The sequence below is a fragment of the Thalassophryne amazonica genome, chromosome 5 (assembly GCF_902500255.1).
Source record: "Thalassophryne amazonica chromosome 5, fThaAma1.1, whole genome shotgun sequence".
Taxonomy (NCBI): domain Eukaryota; kingdom Metazoa; phylum Chordata; class Actinopteri; order Batrachoidiformes; family Batrachoididae; genus Thalassophryne; species Thalassophryne amazonica.
The window spans coordinates 34,379,585-34,406,748 of NC_047107.1; the positions used below are offsets into that span (position 1 = coordinate 34,379,585).

Genomic DNA, 27,164 nt, shown 5'->3' on the forward strand with positions numbered 1-27,164 from the left:
CGTGAATGTCAGCCAAGTCTGGGCCCATGCCATCATAGTAGATCTTTCCTCCCCGTTCACTGGGGAAGAGGTACGACAGGAGTGAGCTGGGTGGGGAGCAGTAGGATGGACCCAGCGGCAGATCCCTCAAAACCTCCAGGGGCTTCCAGCAGAACTGGTGAAACTGTGGGTGCTGCATAAGCAGCCGCTCCACCTGGTGGATGGTTTGTAGTCGCTCCGGAGTGAAGATGTTGCGATCGCCCTGCCCTTGAGCAACAAACACCAGCTCAATCCTCCACAGAGCCTGGCTCTGCAGGTAGTAATTTGGCACTAACCTGGGCTTCCTCCTGGATAAGGCGGCCTTTCCCTCCTCTGACGTCTCCTCCTGTTTCTTTACTCTGTGCTCTGAGTTTTTGTGCTGCTCCAATTCCTTCCGAGTCACATCAGGCACTGACCTTTTATCTCTGCTTGCTTCAAGTCCTCTCTTCTGATCATCTCGACTTTGTAAAGGGCTGTTTTGAGGGCCGGCAGATGTCCCCCCATCGTTAACTGTCTTGTTAAATGCTCCATCTCGTTGTCCACTTAGCTTCTCCACCAGGAGGTCCCGTAGGGCCGCTGACTCACTGCTGTGCAAGTCACGCCTACGTCTGTCCCACGACCCCAGCTGGGTCTTGACAGCGATGGTGAGGGCATCAAACCGCTCAGCAGAGAAATGACTATGAACTTCAAAGGCATTGTAGGAGAGGTCTATATCCAGTGGGGGGCAGTAGAGGAACATGTAGATAAACAGGGCACACGGTAGCAGGACAGCTATCCCTAAAACCCCCCCACTGGCCCAGGGCTGAGTGTACACCCATGCCAGTGCCCTCCACTGCATCCTCGTCTCCCCAGAGAAACAGGTCTGTCCAGCTCTGTGCGTTACTGCATCCTCTTCCTCCTGGCCCTCCTCCTCCTCCTCCTCCTCCCCTCCTTCTCTCCATCTTGTCTGAAACAGCGGCGGCTCATCCTCCAGCTCCATGCTGGCACCTGTCAGGGACAAAAACAGCACTTGATTATGAGTCACCGAAACTGACACCTTCTTTTCCCCCCGTCCTCTCTTCAGACAGGTGAACACGAACTTAAAAACAAGATTTTTTGAAAAACCTGCGGGTGGCATCTCAGACAAAAGAAAAATGAAGGACAACTTCCACTGCTGCAGCACACAGCCAAGGACACAGTTTCTGAAGGTCTATTGCTCAAGCTACCAAAAAAAAACAAAACAAAACAAAAAGGCTTCCATTTGTGGGTCGCAGAAGTCAAGGATAAAATTGAGGGATTGAACCTTTTTGTCAAGGGTTTATATGAGAAACTAGTCAGCTGAGCCCAGTTTTAAGATGCTGAGCACAAGAGCCTGGAGGTGCGATGGGCTAAAAGCTGTGATTTAATTCTTCTCTGTGCATGCAAACCATCATCACCCAGAGACAGCCTTCTGGTGGCTTTCCACATATCAACAGTCAACGCAGCAACGTCTGATCTGCAGCAAATTAAATCGTCTCGCTTGTCTAATTACAGACAAGAAAAGTGAGTGAGATAGACGGCGCTTCTGGAAGGATAGCGGGATTCTCACTTATGACTGGCAGCCTTGGACAAACAGTGGCCATAGGTGCCATCATTTTTCATCCCTCTATGTGTGCATGCACACACACACACAGCAGTCAGCATTCAAGGAACAGTAATCTGGATAACTGCAGTAATTTGTCATTAAACCAAAACTTTTAAGGTCAGCTCGGTACGACAGTGAATGTTGATGAAGTGGAAAATACAGCCGTGCCCAGCTTCAGCTAAAATAAAAAGATTAAGAACCCAGATGCTTTTCGAGATACCTGGAGCTGATTTATGGGACTTTTGTTTGTGAAGTCATCCCTGATTGATCTTTATTTCATGCCTGCTGCAGTCTTTGTGGTGCAGCTCATTAACACTTTTTGCTCTGTAGTTTCTCACTTTTTATGTTCTCAAATCAAGACCAAAATAGCCACAGGACTGTGCCACTTCAAGATGGATTTTTAAAGTGACAACAAAACCAACTGAGTTTAAAACCTAGAGCTCAATTGAGCCTCTACACTCTGATAAAAGACTAAACTGGGTCATATATTAATCTGGATGGCACTTGACTCATTAATTACCATGTCAGTGTGCCGGACAGGATGCTGGTGCACCTTGTAATGGGATTACGGAACAACATCTGCGGGAACAGCACAGGGAGGTCGTTTCAAAGATACCACCACACCGTGACATAAGATTCAGTCTTAAATTGATAAGTGCCAATATTAGAGTGCATTCGTCCACGAAAACCCAGAATACATTTTCAGGAACAAAGCTGAAATCTATAAAATGTTACATAAAATTCTGTTTATATTTTTGTGCAAAATTTCCAATGTGACAGTAAAAAAAAAAACAAAGACATAAAAAGACATGATGTATTGATTTCCTGGCTGACAAAGAATCTACTCCTACTTTGCAATATGTGCAATTTACATACAGTCAACAAAAATACAAATGTAACACTTTTGTTTTCACTCCTATTTTTCTTCTATGCACACAAAAGGTTTATTGTCCTCAACTTTTTGTTCACAAATTTGATGATCCAGACACCTGGCTGGTGTAACATATCCAGATGCTGATTAAAAAGCATGACGACTGTACTACTGTACAAATGTGTCTTAAACTCGCCATACACCTGGCTTAAAAATCAAGCACAGATGTTTTCTGCTATTTAAATGACACAAGACTCAGATGCACTTTACAATGGCAGGTTCTAGATGCATGTATGGTCTACAAGTACACACAACAAAAGTGAACTGAAAACAATCATTAAACAAAATAAAAGTAAACAGAAAGGGAAAATACAAAACTACACCTCACTGCTTCACCTCAGGGAACTTTGGTCGCTGTTGTGCACATCCAGTTCCCCTCCAGAAAAATCGTTTACTTACTTGAGCCCACTGTCTGAAGAGCATATGCTAGTTATTATTGCACCCTGGCTTCTAAAGTAAACGACAGATGACACTCTCACTCACTTCAACTTCAACCGATTATCCAGGAATTGGGTCGCAGAGGCAACAGCTCCAGCAAGGGACCCCAAACTTCCCTTTCCCAGGCCACATTAACCACCTCTCACTGGTGGATACTGTGGTGTTCCCATGCCAGTGTGGAGATATAATCTCTCCACCTAGTCCTGGGTATTCCCCGGGGTCTCCTCTCAGCTGGACATGCCGACAACACCTCCCTAGGGAAGTGACAAGGAGGCATCTTTACCAGATGCCCAAACCACCTCAGCTGGTTCCTTTCAACACGAAGGAGAGCAAAGTGCATAGTGGAGTTGGAAATATCCCAAACGCACTTGTGCTATGAGCACTTTTGACTGTGCGCTATAGACTGTCAAGACAAGGCCCGATCACTCTTTTATCATTTCATTCCTGCCACTGTGACTGTCGCACAAATCAGAGGATGTCACATCTCGGGTCATGGAAGAGTGGACAAACTTTACAGGGTGAGTCAGATTTGGGTTTAAAATGTTTGCGTTTGTCTTTTTCATTCAAGATCTGCTTTATGATGTATCACAGATATAAAATTACCACAGACACTTCTCCGTTGGACTCCACTTGCTGTCTGAGTCCACACTGTTCCCACGTTGTGATTGAGTGGTGGGATTCATACCTCTCACCGCTGCTGGGTGGCGGAGGTAACAGTTATAAAAGCCACTCTTGCTTTTTTGTGTTAAAGGTATGAATTCCAAGTGCTCTTCTAATGTGTGTCTGTGGAACTTTTTTTTTAACGATAGAGAGCATTACACGATATTATTCTATTTAACATCCCATCTACTGCCAGAAGAGTAATAATCCTCACTTCTTGGTTGAAGCAAAATTGCGTTGTTATTTTAAATTAGTTCTGGATTATGGTTTCTTACACACTGCCTTTCTACACTAAGAAGGAACAAAAGAGCTGCTGCAAAATTATAGGCCATAATATACATCGGGTAATCAGCAATCATCAGGGGCTATGATTTCAAAATGAAGACCATTACATTTTTGTGAGGAGAGTTCCTTCTCACACATTACAGTCATGTTTTTGAAAATCACACTGGAACACAATGGCACTTTTACAGTTAATGAAACCCTATACAGCTGCTAACGTAAGCAATTAAGAATATTGTCATTCTGTAACATTTGGTCTCGCTCCACTCTGTTGTGATCACAGGGAAGATGAAGGCAGAGGGGTGTACAACAAAGCAGAATTACACAACAGCCGCCTTCAGGAAAAATAAAACTGTATTTTTCTGAAATAAATCACACTTACTGCTGTTTAATATTCAAAGAAAAAAATCTAAATGAAGAGAAACTACCAGCATGTCTCCACAACTCAATTTGCATGTGTCATCTTCAACATGAAAGTAGGCTGATCAGGTGCAACAATGTCTGAGAGAGCTGAGAGGAAATCAAACACTGACACACACCGTGCAGCTATTGCAAATCAAAAACGTCACGTTATGAATCCATCGCAGACAGCACGGACGTAAAGTGGAGAGAAATGAATGTGATGCACAGCCTGAGGGACACTTTCTCTGCTCTCCTGATGACTCTAGCGCTTCTTCCCATCCAAGAACATCGCGCCTTGAATACAATAATTATGAGCAGTGTACAGCTGGAAAGCGCAGTGCCAGGTATAACTAATGTGTTTACAAGCTGCCAGAATTGTTCAATGCTGCCATTTTTCTGTCGAGATTAAAAGCACACACAGCCTATTGAAACTCTGTGCAGGTCCAGATTAAAAATGACTATAATTTGGCATCTTGCTTGCTGCATTTATTGGAATAAAAGCCAACTCGTATGGCTTAATCTGCACTGAGAGGACCATGTTTCTTCACGTTAATGTGGTGCATAAAGACTCAAATGTTCTGACGAGGGTGAAATTAATCATCAAAGCAGCAACTATTTGCTGGAATTGAGACCTAAAATTGTGCTACTGCAGAGAAGATGTCTTTTGGTTGTGTTTTCTATAATCTAATCTGATTGGAGCTTGGAGAATTTCTAGGAATGTTTTTCCTTATTACCCCTCTAACAAATGATCCTGGTGCACCTGGCCGGTTGTTGGAGATGATAATGCTGCTGCAGTTTGAGGAGGAATAAGACCAAATTATAAACTTCAACATATTTTATGATTAATGTTTGAATTTTTTTGTACCTATTTAAAGTGTGAGCCAAAGCCCTTCTAGCTCTCTTCTTCTCTCTCTTGCCATTTTCTTCATACGTCTCTGTCTATCAAAGGTGAGAGATTTGTAGCCTTCCTCACTGACAGCAACTAAAAATAACCCTGCAACCTCCTGACTTTATCCTCCGTCCATCTCATCCAATATGGATATGGCATGCTTCCACACACATCCAGCCTGGTGGTAAACCCAGCCAGCGTAACAGCTCGTTTAAAGGGGCATTGATTTCGGCACCACTGCCTTATGAATACATCGTGTATGCACGAGTGCTCAGCAGTTTGTTCGTAGAGGACGTGCCTATATTTCAAGTCCGTGTTTCAACACTTAAAACTCTCGCAATCCATTTATTCAGCTGATGAAATCAAACACAGAAATCCTCACGGGAATAAAACGGACTAAATAAACCTGGCGCTACGCTGAAGGCAGCGCCTTTGAGAGTCACTCTGGAGGAAACACGCTTGTACTCCAAGGTGCATGCAAACGGGGACGTTGACCATTTGTAAACCAGTTTGTGTTGACTTCCTGTACGAGATAATTACACATTTGATTTCACTGCAGTTTCAATAGCAGAAAAAAACTGGCGAACGGTAGGCAGGTTTTGTCGGCAGCACAGTGGGGGACTCTTACCTGAGGATGATGATGATGATGATACAGGTAGAGCGTTCAGGCCTCTTGGGTCCACTTTTAATGTGAACTTCTGCTCTGGAATTTCACCTCTTCCATGCTCTGACATGGGAAAAAAAAATTTTTATTAGATTTTTTTTTCATAGTAACTCAATAACACACAAAGATAAAGAGAAACCTCAGAAAATGAGTCATGCAGAAAAAAAAAAACACTTTCCAACCAAACCACAGCAATGCTCTGACAGCAGCCGTTAATAATGTGATGTTTTCCTCTCCTTTTATGCTCCGAATGCTTCTGTTGTTGCCTCCCTTTCTCTCTTCTCTTAACCGGTTGTCCAGGCGACAGAGTCAGTGAGAGACATTTCTTCCCAAAAGCTCCTCACTCTCTCTCTCTCTCTCCCATGGCTTTGTTCAACTCGCTCTCCAGACCGGTTCACTGATGGAAGAGGGATGAGGAGGGAAGTGCAGCTTGAAAGCCTTCTGTGAGCGCAGATGGGAGGCCAGTAAGACTAGAGAGGCTTTAAGGACGGATCGTAATGTGAATCACGCCGGTTCCACTGGCACTCTGCTGGCGTTACGTGGCGCAATCAAAGCAGTCTGTGGCGATACTGCAGCAGTTTCCCCATCAGTTCTGTCGAAGGTGGTACAGTCTGGACGAGGCTCAGCTGGTGGGGAGGTGGGGTGTGCATTAGGAAGGTGCTCAGAATAACAGGGTACAGTGCGAGACAAAGTGCAGCCAATTTAAAATAATCACCTGAAATTGGAGTTTATTAGCTGATGTTTCATTTTCTGATAAGGAGCTGTGCTCGCTGAAATGAAGCATCTTCCATTTGGCTCGCTGCTGTAAACACAATGTGACCACAGTGAACGAAGCCGTAACTGCGTCTTGTGAATTCATCATGGACATGAATTGTCACGTTGGCCTTGTTGTGCCAATAAAACATCCTGCTGCTCCTCAGTATCTTGGGTTGTGCACATTTAGACGAGTCTCATCGAACATTAATGACCACCTCTTGAGACTGACTGACCTCTGCTGAGGTCACACCCGACTCATCCATCACATCTCAACCGCCACCCGAATTCCCTTCACGCCAAAAGATAATGATCTGTCATCTAAATGAGAGGAGCAAGTGAGAAGTTAAATTTTATAGCGGGTGGCGGTGTGATTAGATCTGTGCCAACAGTGTCACGGGAAATTTTCTTTTGGGGCGGGGGGGCATAAAGACTGCCAAGACTTAAGACACATCTCACATTGGGAGATATGTATCCAGGAAGGTCACGGGACGTGTGAGAAAAGAGAGGTGTGAAAACCATAGTTGTCCATGACCCTGACCTAAAACGCAGTTTGATGACTTTCACACAGCCTTGGTGTTTCCAGAAAACCTCCCAGATGTCACAGTAAGTTCAACAGTATGGACTCCACTGGAGTACAAGGGATTACAAAGTATGTCAAATGTTGAATGTCTTGTGTCTTGTAATTTCCCCTAATGCAACGTATCCAGGGTTCTCACCAGGATTTTTTCATAGCATTGGGGGGACCTTAGCGGGGCATAGCCGTGTGACCAGCGTTGCAGGCGTGAGTATTGTAGGAGGGTTCGGGAGCCACCCCTGCTCCCAGAAAAAAATTGCAATTTATAACCTTTTGAAACACTATTTCCTGCATTTTGAGAGGCACTTTGTGTTGCTAACTGGGATGTTAAATAATGTGCAACATGTCCTTTAAAAAAAAAAAAAAAGCCCCCCCCCATGCTGGTTAAATCACAGCATAGGGGCCCAAATCACAGCGTAGGGGATCCGAATCACAGCATAGGGGCCCCATATGCTCAAGTGCGCTGGCGAGAACCCTGGTATTACTACGCAATGTTGCATGCGTCCAAGATCGTTGAAGAGTTGGAAGTTTGGTGTTATGCCCTTTACTCCAAATTATGAGTTGTTTCCTCGAGTATTTGAGCAAAACATGCAGTGAACAAAAATTACTGACAGTTGCAGTTTGGCATGGCAACAGTCCACTAAGATTTGGTGATCGTAGGACATCCATATTGAAAGATCTGATGTATTAACTCTGAAAATGTGAATCTACATAGCAACACAAACCAGAACTCTTCCAACAATTTCACAAACATACACCGCTGTGCAGCAATATTTTGCCTGATGAGTAAGGACAAAACACTGAATGGAAAAAAATATATAATTTTTCAACATTTTGAAAATTCTGCTATGGCAAAAAACAAGGCCACAACACAATGACGGAATATCGGGTTCATCAAGGTTTAAACCCTGACATTTGCAAATCCATGAAAACAACTGATGTTTGCGTGTATAGATACTGGCTGTTCAAGGAGTGTTTGTTGTTGATGTTTCTCTGTTTATGCCTGCTACGTGACACTGAAGATCAAACTGACAAATTAACACTGGATTTCTGCACAACTGACCTGACACTTCCAAATAAGCCTGGTAGTGAGCAACTATCTCTCCTGGAGGATCAACACGCTGCAGGTTTCCAGTGCACGCTGAAATTCTACCATCTGATTTCACTGATTAGCACCAGCTCAAGCTGAGAGCAGGAAGTCATCAGTAAAATCACCTGCCGAGGCCAATGGTTTCAAAGAAAATCTAGTCAGTCAAACATTCACTGCAAAATGTTAATCCCTCCCACTGTCATTGAAGGGAAGCTGTAGTTTTAAAAAATCTATATATTAATAGTCAAGTGGCCTCTGTGTGTGTGTGTGTGTGTGTGTGTGTGTGTGTGTGTGTGTGTGTGTGTGTGTGTGTGTGTGTGTGTGTGTGTGTGTGTGTGTGTGTGTGTGTGTGTGTGTGCGCGTGCATGGCTTCGATCATGGAGAAACTGGAGAGAGCTGACATTTGCTGTTTGGTATGCTAATATTTTTTGGGTCAAGGATGAAAGCTGTGAAAACAGAAAGTTGATAGGACTAATATTGTTGGAGAAATTAGGGATATTAACTAACAACAGTAAAGAATGGACGCTGTGCTGCAATGCACCATGGGAGTTCTGGGTTTGGGGGTTTTAAATGTTGTTATTGTGGTTTATATTAATTTAACAGTGTTGTTAGTGTTATTGATTTATTGTGTTTTTGTAGTTTGACTGATTTAGTTAGTTTAGTTAAGTGCCATGCTGCCATTACCACGATGAGTGAGAAGTATAGTGCATTTGATGTCTTCCGCTACCGTCTGTTTGTGGGTGTGTAAAAATAAAAGCACTGACTTGGGGCAGAATGCAGAAAAGGAAAAAAGCTCTGGCTTCGTTTTCATTCTTCTGCACAGCTCGCCACAATATTAAAAGTGGTGTCTGTGTAGTTGTATGCGGGGGTGCGTGCATTGTGTATACCTTCAATCACCGAGAAACTGTGGATAGCTGACTTTTGCTATTGGTATGCTTATGTATATTGGGTCAAGGATGAACCCCACCAAAAAGTAACGTTGATAAGACTAATATTTTTGGAGAAACTACGGATATTAGCTAACACTGAACAATGGATTTTGATAATTACATTCTGGATTCACACACCACTCCAGCAGGGGGCGGTAACTCATCTGTATATTAAAAACGTGTTTGCATGTGTGCATACGTAATTTAATTTAGTAAGTTCAATGTAAGTACATAATATAATTGTAAATACGTTAAAAATACATGGATGACACAAGAAAGTGAAAACACCTATTTCCATTGTGGTCCATTTAAAAATCAAATAACAAAATAGAATAAATAATAAAATAAAATAATAATGATACTGATCATAATAATGATAATAACAACAGTGTGTATAAAACAAGAACAATTTATAAATACATTAAGGCAGTAAATTAACATTAAAAAACTACATAACAAACATGAAATAAAAAGGTTGAGTTCTTCTAAAAACTGTTAACGTCTAAGGTTCTAATAACATTCTCACACGCCATTCCAAGCAATTACAGAAACTTTGCAAAATTTATTACCACACTTGAAAAATGTCCACTACCTATTTTATAAACACTACCTAAACTAGAGCCTGTGGATCCCCACGGGCAACACACGAGTTAGTTCGAATTTTAATTTACTCAACTTATTTGATACCTAAGAAGTACCTTTGATACAAATCTGTAATGTGCAGAATAAAGTGTGCAGTGTGTCAAATGAAAATGTGTGTTTGTCATTCCCACTTGAGTGTGTGCTGGCACCCGTCAGAACACTCTGTCTTCATCATGCCGAGGCGGATGCCACAGGCTCTTCTGACCAAAAGTGCTTTCCTGCTCACTAGGGAGCAATAAAGTCAAACACAGTGAGTCTAATCACATCTATTGTTGTGGCACTGTGGCAGAGGAACAAACACATCTTATGAAAACTGACACTATTACAGCTGCGTACTCTTGACAAAAGTCAAATAAATGGTAAGGTGTTCTTTGTCAGGGTTTATTCAGAGCCGTGGATCTCAGACTCCTTCGGTAAACATGTATCACCAACATTGGCAGACAAGAGCTTCTGAAGCAGGAGACACAAAAATATTACAAAATATACAGAACTCCTTTGTTCCTACAGCCATAAGTGTAAACAAAACACACACACACAAACCTAGACAGTGCTTCTTTCATATGAAGTAGTGCTCTGCAACACTGGTGAATGAATCCATTAAAGCAGATCTTTATGAAAAGGGACTATTTTTTCCCTAAAATAACCCATTTCACTTTTGAATAATGTGACTCATTAATAGCTAGAAGACCCGGAGGGAGGTATCTGCTTGAACACCAGCCTAAGTTAGAAACAGTTGGAAAAAAGATCATTTCACACATAAGCAATATTACACAATTCAATTATTACTGAACCAGCAACAAATGGTTCTGCTGCACCGAGGATATGACAAGTTTACAGTTCATTTAAGGACTGAAATCTACGACAGCATACTGGGGGCTGCGACAAAGAGCCTCCACCAAACGCTATCCTCTCCGCCTGAAGGCATTTAGCCTTCTCTGTGGGAATGTACTGAAGCGAGAGAACCAGCTTATCGCTCTACACCACAAATGAACAGTGCAGGTGAAATTCAGCTGGCAATTACCTTGAAGAAATATGCCATTTTAAAAGGTAAAAGATTTCACCAGGCTAATCATAAATACTTTTTTAGATATTTACAAATGCATTATGAATATTATAATTAAAATGTGACTAGTCAGAGTTTCTACATAGACATTTTAAAAGTTAAAAATTCCTTTTAAGATTTCAACAATGACAAAACAGATATCCAACTTTGGTATACAATGAATCCTAAATGATCGCTGTAGATATTTGTCATTTAGATTGCACTAATAAAAAAAAGACAGTTTTGGGATATGTAGATTAAAACTGCTGAGTCAAACTGCTCGTGACAGGTTTTAATGCATTTCTGGTCACTTTGGAAAGCAACGGCGGCAAAAATGTACAAGATTAAGGATAATTAAATGAAAAAGCCTTGAAGGTGCTGATCTGATCCCACAAATAACTGAGAAGCCTATGCACTCAAGTCTCTTCATACGCACTATTAAACAACAAGCTGGTGGCAGTTGGTGCCACAATCAGCAGAGGTTGTGATGACGTGCATTTGGTGACAATATAGAGCACCAAGTGACAATTCAAGATATTTCTAAAGCTAAAATTCTCCAAAACAAATGCTAAGAATGTATTTTTAAGATATTTCAAACAGAAATGTTAGCGTTAAAATCTAAAAAAATGTAAAATGAGCACCACATTCAAATGTCTACGATGTGCAGACGTTAAAGCATCTTTGTCAGAATTGGGTCATGTTATGAAAAGGGGGAAACCATTACACAACCCTACATTTTTGGTCAGTAAAAACAGAACAGCCCTACGTGCAGGGAAAAAACTATAAAATGATCGTCTCTCTCTCTCTATATTGATTAAATAACTGTGATAACATACAGGACTTAATTATCTTGAAATTTTTCTTTTTTGACTTTTATCTGAAAATGGGGACACCAAACCCCGCCAAATTTGTGACACACGCCACCTAAGTATTATTTTGGCAAAAATAAACACAAATAACTTCAACTAATTTATCTGAATTTACTTCTGATTTCATGGGCACACGGTAAAATTAATTTCCCCCCACAGATGAGTGTCTTAATCACTCGGTACGGCTGTAGATGGTATGCCAAAAATGTGGTGTTGAATGTAACTTGCAGTGTCCCGGTCTGTTACATTTAAAACCCATGTTCCTAAACTGTTGATTCAAACAAAAAATAAAACTCCAGTTGTGTTGTTTGAAAGCACCACTCTTGAAAGCCTTAAACCCATGGGGAGATCGAATTTAGGAGAAAAATAAAGTAACAGCCATCAGTTATTCTCTTTATGTTTGTTTCGCGCTCAAATCCTAATATAGGCGCCAAAGATAGCACTCACACCAAAAAAGTGCAATATGACTAATCTCAATAGTGGATTTTATGTATTCCCCACGGTCTGTATATTCATATCTTACAGTCTATAGCACCTTGCTAGGAAATTTCAAAGTTGACCCTCATGTCACATATTGGTGGCCAGTGTTGCCACAGTTACTTTGAATAAGTAATCCAATTACTGATTACTCCTTGAAAAGTAATTCAGTTACTTTACTCATTACTCAATTTTAAAAGTAACTAAGTTAGATTAATACTTTATTAGTTACTTTCAACAGCTGCCGACAACACCCCCTGCCACCGCAACGTGAAAATGATAATACTCACTTTAGTCACACAACAGTCACCCTTTCTTGACTTCAATGAACATAAATACTTGTTTTATAAAAAATAAAATAAAGCCATCTTTCTTGACCTCATATTTAACTGTTGACAACAATGTAACGGTAAAACTTACAATTTATAATCTACATTGTTTGTAATGTAACTATTAAATTCTTTCTCAACATTTTAATTGTTAAAATTATAATTATTATAGCATTAATAGTAGTAGTACGAAAAACTGTCTTCAAAAGTGGACCTTTAATCTTGGGGTGTTGTGTGTGTGTGTGGGGGGGGCATGCTCCCCCTCCACACCCCCTTTCTACCTGAAATCACCCCTGGACGGCTGTTTGAGCAGGAACAATTGACAACATGTATTTATGGAAAAACCATGACCAAATTGACAGGTAGGAATATTTTTACGTTTTTCAGCGTTTTTTTTTTTTTTTTTACTTCATCCTCAGAAACAGACTTTAGGCGCATCTGGGTGGAAAAAACAAGCATTTATGCGTGCAGATCAGCTGTTTCTGCGAGGACACACTTGGAACGGCTCAGAGTTTTAAAGAAAAAAATATGCGCAAAAATGTCTTTGTCAAGCTCAGCGCAGGTGTGTTGCTGTCACCGCACTTTGAAAAAGAACAACTGTTCTTTCAACTCAGAGCTGCATTGCAGAAAACATGAAAATCTCGCAGCATCAAACGCATTGTGGGCGAGGTGGGCAGCTCAGTCAAACCGCGACCTCCGCCTGCACACGGGCTGCTGCGATCAACCCACAATACAAAAATAATAATAACACACAGTGACATGGAGAAGTAACTTTATTCAGATTACTGATTTGGAAAGATTAACGCATTAGATTACTTGTTACTGAAAAAAGTGGTCAGATTAGAGTAAAGCGTCACTAAGGGCCCCTTCACACATAGTGTGAAGTTTGTACGAAAGTGCACACTTAGTACGTATAATGCAGGAATCGTGTGCAAACCGTGTAAAGTCATCCCTGCCGCCAACTCCTCGTACACCTGTTGCTACAACTATATGTGCATACAAGCGCCTGAAAGACAAAGTGTGCGCTGTGCGAACTCATCACACCCTCTCGCGGCAGGTGCCGGACAAATTCCAGGTGACACGCACGAACATCTAACACCACTCGCATGGCACTTAGAAAATGTGTGGCCAGTCGCACTCTTGGCACGACAACAGACTGCAGACAATCACTGTCGTACTGCTGTGAAATCTGTCTAAGATCAGAACACACAGCAGGGATCTGACCGTCACGTCACCCATGTGAGCTCTGTTCTACATGACACAGTGTCTGTGCTTTCACACAAGACACGTGTCGGGCAGAACGTGTGCGGCCGACTGGACGCACCTGATCAGTAGATGTGGACATCAGAGCACACTGCTTCTCATTCATGTCATTTCATGACTGTATGTTTGTGACCATGGGTCATCACCAGAGGAACAGATGGATCATATTTGTATTGTTCACTTGAGAAATGCGGTATTTTTATATGGTGTGTGATTTAAAAATTTTTTTTGTAATACTTCCATGTCCTTCCTGATATGAGGCTGCTTCCCGCAGCTTCCAAAGAACAACTCCGTAGCTCAGTGGTAAAGTCTCTGACTGGGAATCAGAGGTTTTGAAAGGTGCGAATTCGCGTCCCAGGTGGTGTGTTTTTTTGTTGTTGGTTTTTTTATTCCACATTAGCGGCGCAATGTGGTCCCACACGTACCAGCTGTTTTTTATTTCTTCCACATAAGCAGCGCCATGTGCTGTACCTGGCACTGTTCCTGCTCAACGGACACTGGCACATGCACGAACTTTCTCACCATGATCGTGCACACCTGCCCGTTGGCGTGATGTTTCATGCGCTAATTTCAAACTGTTTCGCACTGTTTCGCCGTTTTTGTCCAAACGTTGTCCAAGCTTCCCAGTATGTGTAGTAGTCACAAATTAATGGTGGGTACCATAATGTGGTTCCAGCATTCTGATGCTACATGCTATAACTGCCCAACTGCAGGTTAACATAAACTGAAGAAAGTCCATGACGTTAATCCTTTGTTATCTCCCTTGATTTCACACACACTGGAAAGTAGCTGAAGGAGTTACAGTAAAGACATAATGCTGTGGAAACACAGGTCCTGAAAATAAACTGGATATTGATTAGAACTATAAAGACGGAAAAACACTGCATTCATCCTGCGTGTCCTGATAATGACAACAGCCCGTGTTGCATTGCAGTCAGAGCTGCCTGAGTGAGCGCAGGTCCAACACAAGGGATTTGGGTCGGAAAACATTTACACTAACGTAGCTGTAGCACCTGCTGTTTGTTCTTTGATGATGCCTGACTTATGAAGAAGGGAAAACCGTATGAACACATTTTGTGCCACGACACGTGAAACATCCACGTTATTCATCATTTTGAACACATTACATCAGATACTTGCAGAGTTTGTTCATTTTCACATTTCCGGAAGCTTTCAGCCTGAGTGTTTAGTTTCGTCTGTCACAACACAACGCTCACAGTGAAAAGAACCTCTGCTCAGGGCGACAGCTGACAGAAAAAAGTAAAACTACTAAATTTGCGATGGTTACTGGCCCATGAGATGACACTGACACTGACACAAACACCCACACACACAAACACAGACAATTTTTCAACTGAAAACTCACAGACATCCACAAACTCTCAAAGCTGTCACAAGATAAGGGAACCGGTTGTTTCCTCTGGCTACCACAGATGGGTCTCCCGGATCTCAGAGATGATGTTATTGGCCTTTTTAAGAGTCTGTGAGAGAGAGAAAAGGAAATAAGACTGCAGTTAAAGCGGGGGGGGGGGGGGGGGGGGGGAGAAATGTATTGCTGTTCTTGATGTGGAACAACAGAATCAGCAGATTTTACCTCAAGTATTTGGGCAACCTCAGTCCGTTGCTGCGCTGTGTCCTGTGACTCAATAAGCAGCTCCTGCAGCAGCGGTTGTTTGTAAAGCTGACCCACCAGCTCGCTCTGCAGGTGCTCTTTTACAAAGTTCACAAGGAAGTGCATCACTGTCTTCGGTACACTGAGAAGGACATAAAACATCCCCGGGACAAAATAAGAAAAATCAGCATCAATAACATTAGCTGAGCTCACAAACCAAAATATAGCCAGAGGTTAACCCCGGGTTTCATTCAGACCTGTCTTGGATGCTTTTGCGGACGATAAGAAAGTAGCACTTGATGAGGCGTTGGATGACCTCGCAGTCTCTCTGTTCCTGTGCACTAAGCTTTCGTGATATGGGCACCGCCTGGCAAAAAGGAGCAAAGTAAAATGTTTGTTGTTGGCAAAAATAAGTGCTGCATAAATAAGTGCTGCATCCTTCTGCTAATGCCCCTACTCACTGTATCGAGGAGGTTAATGGCCTGGGCTTTGATGGGTCTGCCAAAGCCTGAAGACGGTGCTTTCTCTTCCGCAACCTTCTCATTTTTCCACCGTTTCCCTCCATCAAGCGCTTCTGCCTGACAATGAGGAGGAAAAAAAATAACACCAGCGGTCATAACAATTTTAGCTGATCCTTTAATCTTGCTCAACACAATAAATAAAAGGAAGATACAGTTGGATAATTCTATGTGAAAGGAATTAGAATCAGAGCAAATTTTTAACGGTAAGCTAAAATACAGCCAGATTTTGCTGTCATTGCAATTCTGCTACTGTAGAATTGCTCAGTAGTGCTCGGATATAATCTAAAATGATTCAACACAAAAGTCTTCTGTTTATCTTTGGAGAGCTTGCAAGAACTGTTCACCGATAACTACCTGTTGACTGTTGACAGATGCTGAGACCTGAGCTGCATCCGTGAAATCTGGATGCTTTGTGTTGATGTACGCAAGCTCTATCGCAACTAGATTGTGTACCTGAAAAAAGAAACAAGCACACAGGCACACGCAGAAAAAGGAAAAAAGGAAAGTTATTGTTACACAATTAATGGTTTTCAGACGTTGGCTCTCATAACAACAGATCATCTTTTACCATTTCATTAGTAATTGGCAGCCGTTTTCTCAGTAACCCAGTCACTACTTCCACAATGGAATCATGTAGTTTGGGGAATCGCAGAAGCTCCTTGCAAGTTAAAAAAAAAACATGGTAAAACTAATTAGGTGCCTTAATAATGAATGCAGAGCTGTTATTGAAAAATGATTCAGCATCCACCTGCGTGCTGTAGGAGGAGCAGTGCTGGATGATCCGCTGTAGCTCCTCGTGAACGAGCTCTACGCAGCGCAGACTCGGCTCTTCCAGCCGCTTAATTTGTCGCTTCACCAGCAACTCAAAGGACACCTCGGGGACAAAAAGTGCCGGACGCGGACCCTGCAAGGAGAAACATGCACTTATCGGACCTGATGTTAACCTGCCGCTTCTCCGAAAGGGAGAACTCAACTGGAATTTGCATTAAAAAATATTACCGGAGCAGAATGCAGCAGAGGATTACCGTGGCATTGCGGATAGCTGTAAGGATGTCAAGCTCAGTCAGTCCCCCCAGGGGATCGATGGACTGCAAAGTACGGCCAAAGGTCTCATGGAATATGTAACACATCCGAGCGCCCCCACAGCTGTATATGAGAGGGGTTCAGCTGTTACACTGCTACCATTACTCATTGAGTTGCTGTGTATCATCAAAATTAAATACAGTCAACCAAAAAAGGTCAATATTTGCTCTTTTTTAAAAAAAAGATAAATTAACAGTGTAGCAGTAGGAGAGCTCTTGAAATAAAGGTGCAAGAGAAAAGAGGCTGAAATTACTTTACAAACACATTAATCAAAGGCATATACAGTAAATTTATGACAGTGTTCATCAACAAAACCAGCTTCATTACACAATAAATATCAGCGACAAGGACTCATCATAAAAATATTTACTCCTCAGTAAACATCCTCTTATAAAGAGCACAAACTCACAGCTCCGAGGTTTGGATGTGCCTAGCTGTTCCTTCTATGGTGTTACAGTAATCGCTGGCAAACTTGGTTACAATCTGCAGCAGGGTGGCGCTGTGGTCCTCTACAGGCTGACCATAGCTGGTGAGCCGAGCCTGGTACTGGGCGCTCAGCACGGTCACTCGGGTTTTCAGTTCTGGCAGACAGTCCCGTATGTGGTGCATGAGCAGTCTGCTCAGTGTTTTGGCCAGATAACGTGAACCACAGTGGGACACGAGGGAGGGGTAGTGGCGCTGCAGGAAAGCTTGCTCATCCCGCATTGAGTCCTCCAGGCTCTTCTGAGTGTTGATGTCATGCTGGCTCCTACGAGAACGACCAGTGGAGGAAAAAGAAGTGATGTAAGATGATCCCGTCACACAGGCGGTGTTATAAAATCATCCTGATAATGAGCATAACAACAAAAGGCTGCTTACACATGATAAGCGGGTTTTTGCACTGCGGAGAGTGATCTGACTACCAGTTACCACACTCCCTCGACTCCCACTGCCTTATGCCCTGGTCAACAAATGAATGAGTGCTGCCATAACAACAAGCACCAGAAAAAAAATGCACATTTCCAATAGGACCGTACCTCACATGGCAGTTTGAAATCTAGAATCACTATGTGGCTGCTAAAATCAGATTTTCCCTTCTGTTATTCATGAGATTCCTCTACACAGGTTATGAGATGTTGTCGTGTGGCTTTTATGACATCACACACAACTGTTCCCTCATTTTTTGCAAACTTAAAAAATATATAGGTCAATGCTGAGCTTGGTAAAAGTTAGTACATAGAGGGAAAAACTGAAAGTCCAAGCCAAAGCGATTCCTTCAGTGACATGCAGCTGATTTGGGCATCATCACCCAGCGTCCCTTAACACAATAATAGAAAATCCAACTCAGTGCACCACCCACCGCCCACCGCATATCATGTGTAAACATCCTAATACTGCACAATGCAGTGAACTATGAAGTTAAATCCATTACCAGGCTTAAATGATAAGACACTCTGCTGATTATCACCAAACCAAGCAAAGAAGCAGGACGATGACTGCAGTGGTTCTCAACCTCAAGTACCACCTAACCTACACATTTTCCATCTCTCCCTGCTTTGCCACAAGCTCATTAGCTCATTTAGGTGTGCTCAGTCAGTCAAGTACTAACAGACACCTGAATGAGTTTGTACTTGAGGACCAGGTCTGCATGAGTGCATACCTGTTTACGACTCCGATGATCCCGAGCCTGACAGGGATGACTCGGCCGAGAAGAACCTCCAGAGCATCTGTACCTGCATCCATCAGGTCCAATTTACTGACAACCAGCAGCGTTCGACGACCTAGCAGACACACATCATTAACGTTATTTGAAAAACACCTTCAACAGTCTTCCCCATTTAGCTTTTTTTTGTACTCAGGCAGAAGGAAAACTTAGAGTTGAACTTTATTTCATCAGGGACATACAGTATGTAAATGTGGCAGAATCAGCCAACAGCTATTCTGTGTGTGTTTTCCCGAATTATAATGTGAACGATTTTAATGGTGGAAGGAAACTGGAGTGCCTGGAGGAAACAGACGCAGACACAGTAAAAACATGCAAATTATGCACATAGGAACTGGGGACTGCAAGGATATATCCAAGGATATTCTTGCAGTGATGCAAGCCTGTGCCACCGTTCTGTGGTGCAGGGGTCAGTGTAAGTAAAAAAAATATACATGAAAAGAAGTCTGTGGTGGGATGGGACTGAGGCCAGCAAAGAAACACAAATATTCAGATATCTTAGCTCACACACAATGCCTTCATGTTGATGTTACGGAGAAATTTCCACAGAGGTGAAAAATAATGCACTAATGTACTCTATCTCAGACATTTTTGGCCACACTCCTTCCCAGCTCATTATTGCAGAACAGATTCGCTTTCATTATCAATCCATTTCTCTGCGTGCACCATGATGGTGATTTTAATTGTCTAGACAACAATAACCGTATGGGTAACACGCAAAATTGCCTGACTTAATTTCTTGAAATGACTTATGTGAGCAGAATGTTCATCATGCATAACAATTTCTAATAGGGCTGAAAGAGGAACTTGAATAATTAGAGTAATAAAAACCCTTGAGGCAATTTTTCCCCCCATCCACAAAACTATTATAAACTGGAGAAGTGCACAGATGATATTTAGTGATGCACGAAGAGATATGCTTCTTCAGAATATTTGCAGAAACTTTTCAAATCATAGAGCACAAGCTTCTGATCTGCTGGTCGCCTTTAAAAATGTCTTTGTACCAAAATATGGCTTAACCCCCCAAGCCACCCCCACCAAAAAAACAAAAACTGCAGCTGTAAGAAATAGGATCAACTTTAGCAGTAAATGTAAACAGCTAAACATGAAACCTACAAACTGCACCAGGCTTTGCAGCCACAGTTAAGCATATTTTGATTAAATATGATTTTTGAAACATAGTGGACATATGTATGGAGAACAGAGCAGTGGGATAGCCTGCAGGCTTGCATGCAGATGGTCCCATACGCCTCTCTGAAAAATTCTAGCTATTCTGATTTCAGGCTGAAATGAAACCTTCTTCAGCCTTCACAAAGACTGTGAGCCATAACTATGCAATTAAAAACGTCATTTTTTTCAGACAAAATTAAGAGTAAAAATAAGTGGTAGAAATGTGAAAATATTCAACACTTAGAGACCTAGATTGTAATGCATGACGTGTTGTACAATTAGCACTGATGAAAATGACAGCAAAATAAATATAAAATGGTAAGCCTGTGTACAAACTGTTTTACCATCTGGATCAACCTCACGAGCCAATTTCAGTGCATCAGACGTGGCCAAGTCAGAGTTGGCAGGAGACACCGCAAGAATGAGGGAGTTTGGATTGGAGATGAAAGACAGGACCATCTCTTGCACCTGAGCCTCAATGTCCTCTGGCTGGTCACCGACAGGAACCTGAAGCAACCCACAAAGAACAGCAGAGATGTGCAGCAGCCGTGAGTCATCACAGAGCCTTTAAACATGTTACAGTGTCACCTCATCTGTCAATAACAAATAAAAAAAAAAAAACAAATGTGACCAACCATGATCTCACCTTGGTAATTCCAGGTAAGTCAACCAATGTTAGATTAAGGACTCTGGGGGAGAAAATCTTCAAATTTATGGGCTCAGGGTTGATTCCCTAAAGAGTATTAAAAGAACAAGAAGAAGAAGAAGAAAAAAAAATATGTTCTGGGAATCACAAATCTGTATCCACATTTTCTGCTACCTTGTTTCCACCTGAAGTGCGCTCTGTCTCGGCTTCAATTTCCTGACGAATTTCCAGAAAATCTGTAAAGATCTTTCAACAGAAAAAAAGTAAAATAAAAAGAACCATACAAAAGCAATACACACAAAAGCTCAGCAGCATCTGCATTATACAAGGGGCGAATGAGAAGTTTTGAGACTGACCCAGGTAAAGTAGGGCGTACTTCTCCATCTTTTGCATTCTGAGAAACCAACAAGTCTCAACACTGCCTCCCATTGAGTTAAAACTTCACACATTCTCAAGAAATGTTGCTTTCTCCGAATGCAAAAGATGGAGAACCACGCCCTACTTTGTCTGGGTCAGGCTCAAAACTTGTCAATCATCCCTTGTATAGAATCCCTCAGATAAGTCCACCTGATTATTGCAGTGCAGGAATGTACCCCATTCTTCAGCTCTGACAGCTAAACAAACACAAACAGAGTCAGAGTCATTTCATACACATGGGTCCAAAAACCAGCAGGCCAATAAAAAAAATTATATTGAGGTAGAAATCAAACAAGCTGTAAAAATTCAGAATGGTCTTGGATCATGCCACATGGAGAAGATGAAGAATGACCAAGATGTCTGAGGGCGCTCATAAAAGAAATGGCCATGCTAAACAAAGACATGTCCATGCAGATCAAATACACAGAAACCTGAGTAGCTGTTTTGGGAAGTTTGCTTAACTTCACTTCCTAAAAAAGCAGCAAGGAGGAAGAAAGATTACACATTAGAAACTAGAGAGTAGGCATTATGGAGACCAGTTAGCAGTTCAGTTGGTACAGTGAGTACCATTTGTCAGTAACACACACACACTACATGCTTACGCAACAGAAATGCCAACATGGTGCCCTATGATCATCTGTGGATGCTGAATATTATAACCACTGCCTCTTCAAAATATGTCTGCAAACCACCTCCTGTGTTACGTTGAAAAATAACCAGAGAAAAACATTAAAGTACCATTCTCAGTCTTCAGTCTCTCCTTCAGAGGGGCCACATTAACCAGCTGCAACACCAGTGGTCGTCTGGTAACTATTCCTGATCCCCGAGGTAAGAAATCCTGTCCAACCAGGCTCTCCAGAACGGAGCTCTTTCCACTGCTCTGTTGTGGCAGATAATCAGTCACTTCAGCAGCATTCCTAGCAGCACTAATGTTTGTCATTATCACAAGCACATTATGGACACATATTGCAGCATACATTAACACAGCAGCTTCCTACTTACTCCAAACACTTATTTAAGGACTACTGCTGGAACTAAGAACAATTTTTATTATTAATTACTGTACTCATTATTTGATTTTGGAGTCAATCTCATTAGAAGAACTGTACATGTAAAATAACCCAAACTGTAAAAGGTCGAGGTATTGAACAAAAATGCTTTCATATAGTAATAATAATAATAATAATAATAATACAGACACAAAATGCATGCTGCACAGTCATTGCCACCCACTTGTTGAATGTTAGTGTATCTACATACATACAATGCATCCAGAAAGTTCACAGCGCTTGATCTCTTTCCACATTTTGTTATGTTACGGCCTTAGTCCAAAATTAAGTAAATAATTTTTTTACCCTCAAAATTCTACTCACAACACCGCATAATAACAACATGAGAAAATGTTTTTTGAAATTTTTGCAAATTGATTAAAAATAAAAAAACTAAGAAATCACATGTACCTAAGTATTCACACCCTTTTCTCAATAATTTGTTGATGCACCTTTGGCAGCAATTACAGCCTCAAGTCTTCTTGAATCTGATAACATAAGCTTGGCGCTCCTATCTTTGGGCAGTTTTGCCCATTCCTCTTTGCAGCACCTTTCCAGCTCCATTAGGTTGGATGGGGAGTGTCGGTGCACAGACATTTCCAGATCTCTCCAGAGATGTTCAATCAGATTCAGGTCTGGGCTCTGGCTGGACATTCACAGAGTTGTCCTGAAGCCACTCCTTTGATATCTTGGCTGTGTGCTTAGGGTCATTGGGTCATTTCAAAATTAGCAAATATTTGCACAAAAATAATAAAGTTTATCAGTTTGAACATTAAATATCTTGTCTTTGTGGTGTATTCAGTTAAATACTGTTGGGAAAGTGTAATGACACGGACCCACAACAGGGGGCGTAAATGAACGGACAATAGATGAGCCAAAATACAACACTTTACTGTTGTGAAACGTGCACAACCAGAATGCAGACAAACACAGAATTTGGATTACAATCGAAATATACAAGGTGACGTGTGGGCAGGCTCGAGGATAGGAGACGTCCGTCCCGAGAAGAACCGGATCCCACACGATTTCCACCGCCACCGAACCCGAAGGATACTGGAGCCGCCAAGTCCTGGGTCCCCAGGTGGTCACCGTCTCCGACTGTCGGATCTGGTACTGCTGGCAGGAAGCAGAGGAACAGATATAATGAGTGTGTGAAAACACACCCAGTAAACAGTCAGCTTAGAACAATAGTTTCTGTTAAGGTGGAAAAGACACCTCCACCTTTGAAACAAGTACACAGTACGTGCAGAGACTGAAGAAGTACTTATCAGGTTTGGTGTGAGGAGTGAAGAGCGTTGACTCCTCTACAATCCGCAAACCCCAGCTCCGGCTGAGAGTAATCAACAGGTAAGTCTGCAAAAGTTTCAAACACAGATTACGTGCGTTCGGCACAATACGGCTGAGAGTTTTACCTCGTAGGTAGACGATATCTCGGAGACGAGGTGGAGATGTCGTCCGGCTTTTGTAGTGTGGGTGATGACCTGGTGATTAGTGACAGCTGTCGTAGTTGATGACTGACAGCTGTCACTCCCGGCTATTCCTGTGAGGCGGCAGTGCCCTCTCGTGCCTGAAACCCGCACTTCAGGCAGGGCGCCCTTTGGTAGTGGGCCAGCAGTACCTCCTATTCAGCGGCCCACACAACAGGGCCCCCCCTCAAAGGGCGCCTCCTGGCGCCCGACCAGGCTTGTCGGGATGGTGGTGGTAGAAATCGGCCAGGAGGGCCGGGTCCAGGATGAAGCTCCTCTTCACCCAGGAGCATTCTTCAGGTCCATAACCCTCCCAGTACATCAAGTACTGGAAACCCCGGCCCTTCCTGCGGACGTCCAGGAGCCGACGCACAGTCCAAGCCGGCTCCCCGCCGATGATCCGGGCAGGAAGCGGCGCTGGTCCGGGAGCACAGAGGGGTGAGGTGTGATATGGTTTCACTCTGGAGACATGAAAAACCGGGTGGATCCGCAGTGAAGCTGGGAGCTGGAGCTTCACTGCGGCAGGACTGATGACTTTGAGGATCTTAAACGGTCCAATGTACCTGTCTTTGAGTTTCGGGGAGTCCACTTGTAGAGGAACGTCTTTCGTGGAAAGCCATACCTCCTGCCTGGGCTGGTATGCAGGGGCCGGAAAACGCCGGCGATCTGCATGGGCTTTGGCCCTCATCCGAGCTTTCAACAAGGCAGAACGGGCGGTGCGCCACACCCGACGGCATCGCCGCAGGTGGGCCTGGACCGAGGGCACACCGACCTCTCCCTCCACCAAGGGAAACAATGGGGGCTGGTACCCCAGACACACCTCAAACGGGGAGAGGCCGGTGGCAGAGGACACCTGGCTGTTATGCGCGTAGTCGATCCAGGCCAGATGTTCACTCCAAGCCGTCGAGTGCGCGGACGTCACACAGCGCAGGGTTTGCTCCAGTTCTTGGTTGGCCCGTTCTGCCTGTCCGTTGGTCTGCGGGTGATACCCGGACGAGAGGCTCACGGTGGCCCCCAGTTCCCTGCAGAAACTCCGCCAGACTTGAGAGGAGAACTGGGGACCTCGATCTGAGACGATGTCCGCAGGTATCCCATGCAGACGCACGACGTGGTGGACCAGGAGGTCTGCTGTCTCCTGGGCCGTAGGGAGCTTCGGGAGGGCCACGAAGTGGGCTGCCTTGGAGAACCGGTCCACTATCGTGAGGATGGTAGTCATGTCCCGGGACGGCGGGAGGCCCGTGACGAAGTCCAGGCCGATGTGGGACCAGGGGCGATGGGGCACAGGTAACCGCTGGAGGAGTCCCTGTGCCCGTTGATGGTCAGCTTTACCCCTGGCGCAGGTGGTACAGGCCTGGACATAGTCCCGGACATCAGCTTCTATGGACGCCCACCAGAAGCGCTGCCAGACCACTGCCACAGTCCTTCGCACCCCTGGATGACAGGAGAGTTTGGAACTGTGACAGAAGTCCAGGACGGCAGCTCTGGCCTCTGGTGGGATGTAGAGGCAGTTCTTCGGTCCGTTACCTGGGTCCGGGTTCCGTGCCAGGGCCTCCCGGACGGTCTTCTCCACGTCCCAGGTGAGGGTGGCCACGATAGTGGACTCAGGTAGGATGGAGTCCAGCGAATGCGACAGCTCAGTTTTGACTTCAACTTCGTGAACCCGGGACAGGGCATCCGATCTTTGGTTCTTGGTCCCAGGGCGGTAGGTGATCCGGAAGTCAAAACGCCCAAAGATGTTCTTTTTGCTTTTGGCATTTTGTTTCCTCTTTATAAAATCTGCATCTTCTCATGGCCATGCAGTATCATGGCCTTTTATGGGCACTGATGGGTTGTTACTTATGCTAATCATGTTAATTAGGCTCACCAGGCTCGTGCTTTCAGTTTACGAGGAGATGGAATTCATCAATTTATGAACATAGCTGCAAACAATTCTGCAGTTTAAGAACAGGTTGATGAATCTGATGTGGACTTTTCTTATGAACCTTCTTAGGGACATATTAAGAAGGAATCCGCATAGATTCTTAAGAAGATATTGGTGAATGAGGCCCATTGTCCTGCTGAAAGATGAAATGTTGCCCCTGTCTGAGGTCAAGAGTGCTCTGGAGCAGGTTTTCCTCCTGACTAGTCTCCCAGTTCCTGCCGCTGAAAAACTTCCCCACAGCATGATGTTGCCACCACCATGCTTCACTGTAGGAATGGTGCCTGGTTTCCTCCAAACATGACACCTGGCAATCACGCCAAAGAGTTCAATCTTCATCTCATCAGACCAGAGAATTTTGTTTCTCATGGTCTGAGAGTCCTTTATGCGCCTTTTAGCAAACTCCAGGCGGGCGGACATGTACCTTTTATTAAGGAGTGGCTTCCATCTGCCTACTCTACCATACAGGTCTGACTGGTGGATTGCTGCAGAGATGGTTGTCCTTCTGAAAGGTTCTCCTCTCCATGAAGGAATGCTGGAGCTCTGATAAAGTGACCATCTGGTTCTTGGTCACCTCCATGACTAAGGTCCTTCTCCCCCGATCACTCAGTTTAGAAGGGCGATCAGCTCCAGGAAGAGTCCTGGTGGATCCAAACTTCTTCCATTTACAGATGAAGGAGGCCACTCTGCTCATTGGGACCTTCAAAGCAGCAGAAATGTTTCTGTACCCTTCCCCACATTTGTGCCTTAAGACAATCGTGTCTCGGCGGTCTACAGACAATTCCTTTGACTTCATGCTTGGTTTGTGCTCTGACATGCACTGTCAACTGTGGGACCTTATATGTAGACAAGTGTGTGTCTTACCAAATCATGTCCAATCAACTGAATTTACCCCAGGTGGACTCCAATTAAGCTGTAGAAACATCTCAAGGATGATCAGTGGAAACAGGGTGCACCTGAGCTCAATTTTGAGCTTCATGGCAAAGGCTGTGAATACTTATGTACATGTGATTTCTTAGTTTTTCTTTTTAATCAATTTTGCAAAAATCAAAAAAAAAATCACATTATCATTATAGGGTATTGTGTGTAGAAGTCTGAGGGAAAAAAAAGTGAATTTCACCAATTTTGGAATAAGGCTGTAACATAACGTGGAAAAAGCGCTGTGAATACGTTTCGGATGCACTATATATATATATGTGTGTGTGAGTGACAGTGAGAGAGAGAGAGAGAGAGAAAGAGAGAGAGAGAGAGAGAGACACTGAAATATAGTCTATATCTACAATAATAATAATAATTTGATGTGCTGATAGCTTGGGTCACTGGGCTCATTATGAGCATATTTAAAACATGTTTTTTTCCCACATTTGTTCTTCTATACTGCTTAATCCATGGGCAGCCATGCTGTGGCCACACTATACAGGGGCAAAGAGGTGGAGCATGGGCAAGTCACCCGGGTGAAGCCAGGTATGTCTGCAAGTACGTCCAGCAATTAATGACATCAGTCCCAGTAAACAGCAGACATAATTTCAGTCTTGTATCTTTTTTGCTTTTGAGATATAGGGGTTTGGATAGGTGGGGTGTAGCTCAGATACTATACACCTATGAACTTTTTAAGATGGAAACATGAAATTTTCAGTAGCTGTCTTGTGTACCAGATTTTCTTAACTGCTGCAACCCATGAACAACAACTGCATATTCACCAATGTACAACTTGTAGAAAAC

The 27,164-nt window shown here is 43.2% G+C and overlaps 2 protein-coding genes and 1 long non-coding RNA gene across 7 annotated transcripts in view; 1 reads left to right on the plus strand and 2 right to left on the minus strand.

The window, feature by feature from the left end:
* disp3 (dispatched RND transporter family member 3) overlaps positions 1-6,412 on the minus strand; it is a 32,217-nt gene extending 25,805 nt beyond the window's left edge. Inside the window, exons 1-4 of one of the 2 annotated variants that reach the window (XM_034169968.1) lie at positions 6,062-6,412; positions 5,857-5,950; positions 4,988-4,993; positions 1-1,007 (exon numbers count right to left, since the gene is read on the minus strand). In XM_034169968.1, the coding sequence (XP_034025859.1) occupies positions 1-997 (997 nt within the window). In that variant the 5' untranslated portion in view covers positions 998-1,007; positions 4,988-4,993; positions 5,857-5,950; positions 6,062-6,412. Of the gene's footprint in view, positions 1,008-4,987; positions 4,994-5,851; positions 5,951-6,061 lie in introns of both variants that reach the window. The other variant, XM_034169967.1, reaches the window with a different exon arrangement.
* Positions 821-6,035, plus strand: LOC117510313. Its single transcript, XR_004560673.1, has 2 exons — positions 821-1,007; positions 5,857-6,035. It is a non-coding gene; the product is annotated as an uncharacterized LOC117510313 (long non-coding RNA).
* si:dkey-32e23.4 (dynamin-1-like protein) overlaps positions 1,040-27,164 on the minus strand; it is a 40,109-nt gene continuing 13,984 nt past the window's right edge. Inside the window, exons 3-19 of one of the 4 annotated variants that reach the window (XR_004560670.1) lie at positions 21,748-21,889; positions 21,441-21,479; positions 21,160-21,206; positions 20,767-20,838; positions 20,593-20,679; positions 20,291-20,453; positions 18,714-18,834; positions 17,484-17,822; positions 17,017-17,137; positions 16,740-16,895; positions 16,560-16,649; positions 16,346-16,444; positions 15,932-16,048; positions 15,728-15,837; positions 15,453-15,612; positions 15,197-15,339; positions 1,040-1,054 (exon numbers count right to left, since the gene is read on the minus strand). Coding sequence is in view for 3 of the 4 variants with exons in the window: in XM_034169979.1 (XP_034025870.1) it covers positions 15,283-15,339; positions 15,453-15,612; positions 15,728-15,837; positions 15,932-16,048; positions 16,346-16,444; positions 16,560-16,649; positions 16,740-16,895; positions 17,017-17,137; positions 17,484-17,822; positions 18,714-18,834; positions 20,291-20,453; positions 20,593-20,679; positions 20,767-20,838; positions 21,160-21,206; positions 21,441-21,479; positions 21,748-21,889 (1,920 nt within the window). In the remaining variant the exon portion in view is untranslated. Of the gene's footprint in view, positions 1,055-15,010; positions 15,340-15,452; positions 15,613-15,727; positions 15,838-15,931; positions 16,049-16,345; positions 16,445-16,559; positions 16,650-16,739; positions 16,896-17,016; positions 17,138-17,483; positions 17,823-18,713; positions 18,835-20,290; positions 20,454-20,592; positions 20,680-20,766; positions 20,839-21,159; positions 21,207-21,440; positions 21,480-21,747; positions 21,890-27,164 lie in introns of those variants that run through there. The other 3 variants (XM_034169979.1, XM_034169980.1, XM_034169981.1) reach the window with 3 other exon arrangements.